Source organism: Dermacentor silvarum, chromosome 6 (assembly GCF_013339745.2).
Source record: "Dermacentor silvarum isolate Dsil-2018 chromosome 6, BIME_Dsil_1.4, whole genome shotgun sequence".
Lineage (NCBI taxonomy): Eukaryota > Metazoa > Arthropoda > Arachnida > Ixodida > Ixodidae > Dermacentor > Dermacentor silvarum.
This window is the reverse complement of record NC_051159.1, coordinates 62519451-62523880: the sequence shown is the minus strand read 5'-3', so window position 1 is coordinate 62523880 and position 4430 is coordinate 62519451. Positions and strand designations below refer to the sequence as shown.

General features: G+C 52.5%; 1 protein-coding gene across 1 annotated transcript; it reads left to right on the top strand.

Moving 5' to 3' along the window:
* Nucleotides 1-1098: 1098 nt before the first annotated feature.
* Nucleotides 1099-3775, top strand: LOC125946309 (uncharacterized protein K02A2.6-like). The gene is made up of 2 exons (XM_049669027.1): nt 1099-1605; nt 2834-3775. The coding sequence occupies exons 1-2, from the start codon at nt 1099-1101 to the stop codon at nt 3773-3775; spliced, it is 1449 nt and encodes a 482-aa protein (XP_049524984.1).
* The last annotated feature ends 655 nt before the right edge of the window (nt 3776-4430 follow it).

Below are 4430 nucleotides of genomic sequence, written 5' to 3'. Positions count from 1 at the left end.
AACCCTGTGTGCTGAAGTGCAGACTGCGGGCAACTGGCAACCAGTACTCCTGTGGCCGGTATGGCGGACAGAGCCTCGCCTAAGCCTTCCTGGCGAAGTTGTGTCACGAACTATGTAACCTTGGTCTGCCGCAAGCTAGCGGCTTGTTAATAAACATATAACAATTGGCGACGAGGCGAAACCACGGATATGGCAGCAGCGACGACGCCAACGTTGGGCTCCGTGGGAGAATTTACACCAACAAGCTCCGGTGAGGCGGCACGGTCTTCGTACGTCAAAAGGCTCGAATTTTACTTGGAAGCGAATGACATAACCACGGAAGACAAGAAGCGTGCCGTGTTGTGCACAGTTTGTGGACCGGCGACGTACGCCGTCATTCGTTCCCTGTGCTCGCCTGCTCTGCCGTCAGCGACGAGTTACGCCGATATCGTTCAGAAGCTGTCGGCGCATTTCAACCCTAAGCCTTCCGTCACTGTGCAAAGATTCCAGTTTGGCAAGCGTGACCAGCGGCCAGGCGAGAGCATCGCTGATTATATCGCCGAGCTTCGTTGACTGTCGGAGCACTGCAACTTTGGAACTACCTTAGAAGATATGCTCCGCGACAGGTTGGTCTGTGGCCTCCGGGATGACGCCTTACAACGACGGCTCCTCTGAGAGCCCGAATTAACCTTTGCGGTGGCCCAGCAAAAAGCATTGGCGGCAGAATATGCCCACCGAGAGACCGAGAAAATTCGGGGGGCGGCGCCGGCAGAGTTATGCCGCGTTCAGAAGGCGGCGACAGCGAAGCGTGATACATTGAAGCCTGAACCAGACAGCAAGCAGCAGTCCAGCAGCAAGTGTTTTCGTTTCGGAGGATGGCATGCGCCAGACGCATGTCCATTTCGGCACGTGCAATGTCACTATTGCAAGCAGCGTGGACATATTGTAAAGGCTTGTCGGCGGAAAGCTCAGCGCTCTTCGCCAGCGCCCCGGACGGAAGGCAGCAACCAGGGTCAGCGCCGCGGTGACGGGACAACGAACTTGTACGGTGTCTTCCAAATAGTATCGGAAGAACCCGCGTTCCACGTCACTGTTGAAGTAAATGGACAGCCCCTCGAGATGGAAGTTAATTCTGGAGCCGTATGTTCCGTTGTCAACGAGAGGACTCTGCGGCGACTGCGGGTATCCAAGCACAAGCTCCAGCATTGTGACTTGCAACTTCGTACTTACAACCAGCAGCAACTGAAGGTGCTAGGCTCGGTGACAGTCCAAGTCAACTACAGGGGCAGGCAGGAGCAGCTACGTCTGGTCGTGGTCAAGAGAGCAGGTGTGAACTTGCTGGGCCGGGACTGGTTTAAGGCTCTCGGGATTGAGCTGAAGGTCAATCAGCTGAGAATGGACAAGGTGAGCCAGAGCCCATCGCTCACTAGTGTGCTAAAGAAGCACTCGAAGGTTTTTCAACCTGGTCTCGGGAAGAGCCAAGGGCCACCAGTACGGGTGGAAGTGCAACCCCACGCACAACCCAGATTTTACAAGCCCCGACCTGTTCCTTTCGCTCTGCTTCCACGCGTGGATGAGGCCCTGATCAAGCTCATAGGACAAGGAAGAGTCTTTCCGACATTCCGAGTGGGCCACACCTATAGTTCCGGTAGTCAAGAAGGATGGCAGTATACGAATTTGTGGGGACTATAAGAGTACCTTGAATCCTGTCAGTTCATTGGGAGACTTATCCGTTGCCTACACCGAAGAGTTGTTCGCAAAGCTTGCTGGTTGCTCCAAGTTCTCAAAGCTTGATTTCGACCAAGCATATCAGCAACTTGTCGTGGACAACAAGACTGCTGACCTTTTGACAATGTCAACACATCGAGGACTCTTTCGAGTAACGCGTCTGCAGTTCGGAGTAGCAGTAGCTGTGGCCATATTTCAGCAGTACATGGAAGAGCTACTTCAAGGTATCGAACGTGTGCAAGTCTATTTAGATGACATTTTGGTAATTGGCAAGAACGACGACCAGCATAACGCGCGTCTAGAAGCAGTGCTGCAACGCATACAGAACGATGGTGTGCGACTAAATCAAGAGAAATGTGCCTTTGGAATGGATGAAGTTGAGTTTCTGGGATATAAAGTCAGCGGGGCAGGCATCCAACCAACTGATGACAAGGTGAGGGCTCTACATGAAGCACCTGAACCAAAGTGTAAAAAGGAACTGCAGGCCTTTCTGGGAGCTTTGAACTTCTACAACAGGTTCCTGTGTGGAGCTGCGCACACACTAGAACCCTTGCACAGGCTGCTTGATAACAGTAGCAGCTGGAAGTGGACAAAACGAGAGGCAGAAGCTTTTCGTCAAGCTAAGCAGCTGCTGCAATCGTCAACTGTCCTTGCCCATTACAGTGTCCAGAAGCCACTAATACTGGCCTGCGACGCTTCACCTTACGGGCTTGGGGCAGTGTTGAGTCATGTTGACGATAATGGCTATGAGGTGCCAATAGCCTATGGCTCTCGAACAATGACAGCTGCAGAGAGGAACTATGCACAGACGGACCGAGAGGCCTTGGCTATAGGTTTTGGCATTAAGAAGTTTCACAAGTTTATCTATGGCCGTCATTTTCGCATTGTGACTGATCATAAGCCTCTGCTGGGTTTATTGCACCATGCAAAACCAATGCCCCAAGTTTTGTCACCAAGGATGTTACGATGGTCACTAATTCTCTCTGCATATGACTATGAATTACAGTATAGGCCCGCACGAAGCCTCAGAATTGCAGATGCCCTTAGTCGACTACCTGCAGCAACAGACACTAGCTCAACTGATAAAAAACTGGGCGAAGTGCGAATGCTGGAGTCAGTGCCATAAATTGCTTGGGATGCCCACAGGATCACCCAGTGCACACGGAGCGATCCAACCTTAGCTCGAGTTCAACGTTGGGTCGTGAATGCTTGGCCTCATGGAAAACTGGAGGAGGAATTCAAGCCATTTGTTCGTCGGCAGCACGAACTTTCAGAGTACCGTGGCTGTCTTCTATGGGGCTGCAGGGCGGTTGTTCCGAACCAAGCAAGAAGTCATGTTTTAGAGTTGCTGCACAGCACACATCCTGGTATTGTGCGCATGAAAGCCTTGGCGAGAAGCACGGTCTGGTGGCCAGGAATCGACGGAGACATCGAGAAAAAGGTCCGAGCTTGTCAGCGCTGCCAAGAGACAAGGCCAGAACCACCACGTGCAAGGCTGCATCCCTGGGAGTATGCAAAGAACCCATGGTCGAGGATCCACATTGACTTTGCAGGACCATTCCAAGGGACTGTTTTCCTCCTAGTGGTCGACGCGCACTCCAAATGGTTGAAAGTGTTTCCTCTGAAATCCATGTCATCGGCAACTGTGTGCCGCAAGTTACGTGCATTGTTTGCAGTACACGGTGTTCCGGACACCGTGGTGTCGGACAATGGAACAGCATTTTGTTCGGAGGAGTTTCAAGTGTTCATGCGCGACAACCAGATTCGACATGTCCGAGTGGCACCTTACCACCCATCTTCCAATGGTCAGGTTGAACGCATGGTGCAGGAAACAAAGCAGGTTCTGAGACGCATGAGTGGTGGAGACATGGACACTAAACTGGCTCGTTTCTTGTTAAGCCAACATGTTCTGCCACACTCAACAACAGGCAAGAGTCCTGCTGAAATGCTGATGGGTAGAAGACTCCACACTGCGCTAGACAAGCTGCACCCAGACCTGCTGGGGGAGATGATGGATAAACAGAAAAAACTGTCTCAGCAAAGCAATCCAGAAAGTGCGATACTTTGAGTGTCAACAGCCCGTGTTCGTCCGAAATTACCTAGAGGGTCCCAAGTGGCTGCCTGGTGTTGTATGCGACATCCCTGGACCTTTGACGTGTAAGGTTCGTACGATAGACGGTCGTCTTTGGAAGCGTCATGTCGATCAGATAAGAAGCAGAGAGTGGAACGAATATTCTGATCAACCTGTAATGGTGTTGCCAAATGAAACCATTGACCAACCACCACAGCCTACGACCCCTCCTGACGATCCTGAGGGACGAACTCAGCCAGCTGAGATTGTCGACACCGCGGACACCACGGAAGAACCAGTGGCTGAGTCACCCTCGTCACCCTCATCACCACCTGCAACATCCTCATCACCACCTGTCTCAACCCCGGTGGAGCCCACCGAGCAGCGTGGCCGCCCTCAGCGCATCAGACGACGACCTAGCTACCTGAAGGACTGCGTTAGCTAGGGGGGGGGGGGGGGGAGGGGGGAGAGTGGTGTTGGCAACCCTGTGGGCTGAACTGCGGGCAACTGGCAACCAGTACTTCTGTGGCCGGTATGGCGGACAGAGCCTCGCCTAAGCCTTCCTGGCGCATTTGTGTCACGAACTACATTATGTAACCTTGGTCTGCCGCAAGCTAGCGGCTTGTTAATAAATATATAACAGACTGCTAAG

Coding starts and splice junctions, on each gene's coding strand:
- LOC125946309 (XM_049669027.1), top strand. CDS start 1,099: ATGGAAGTTAATTCTGGAGCCGTATGTTCCGTTGTCAACGAGAGGACT. Junction 1,606..2,833: donor GAGTCTTTCCGACATTCCGA/GTGGGCCACACC, acceptor TCAGTGCCATAA/ATTGCTTGGGATGCCCACAG.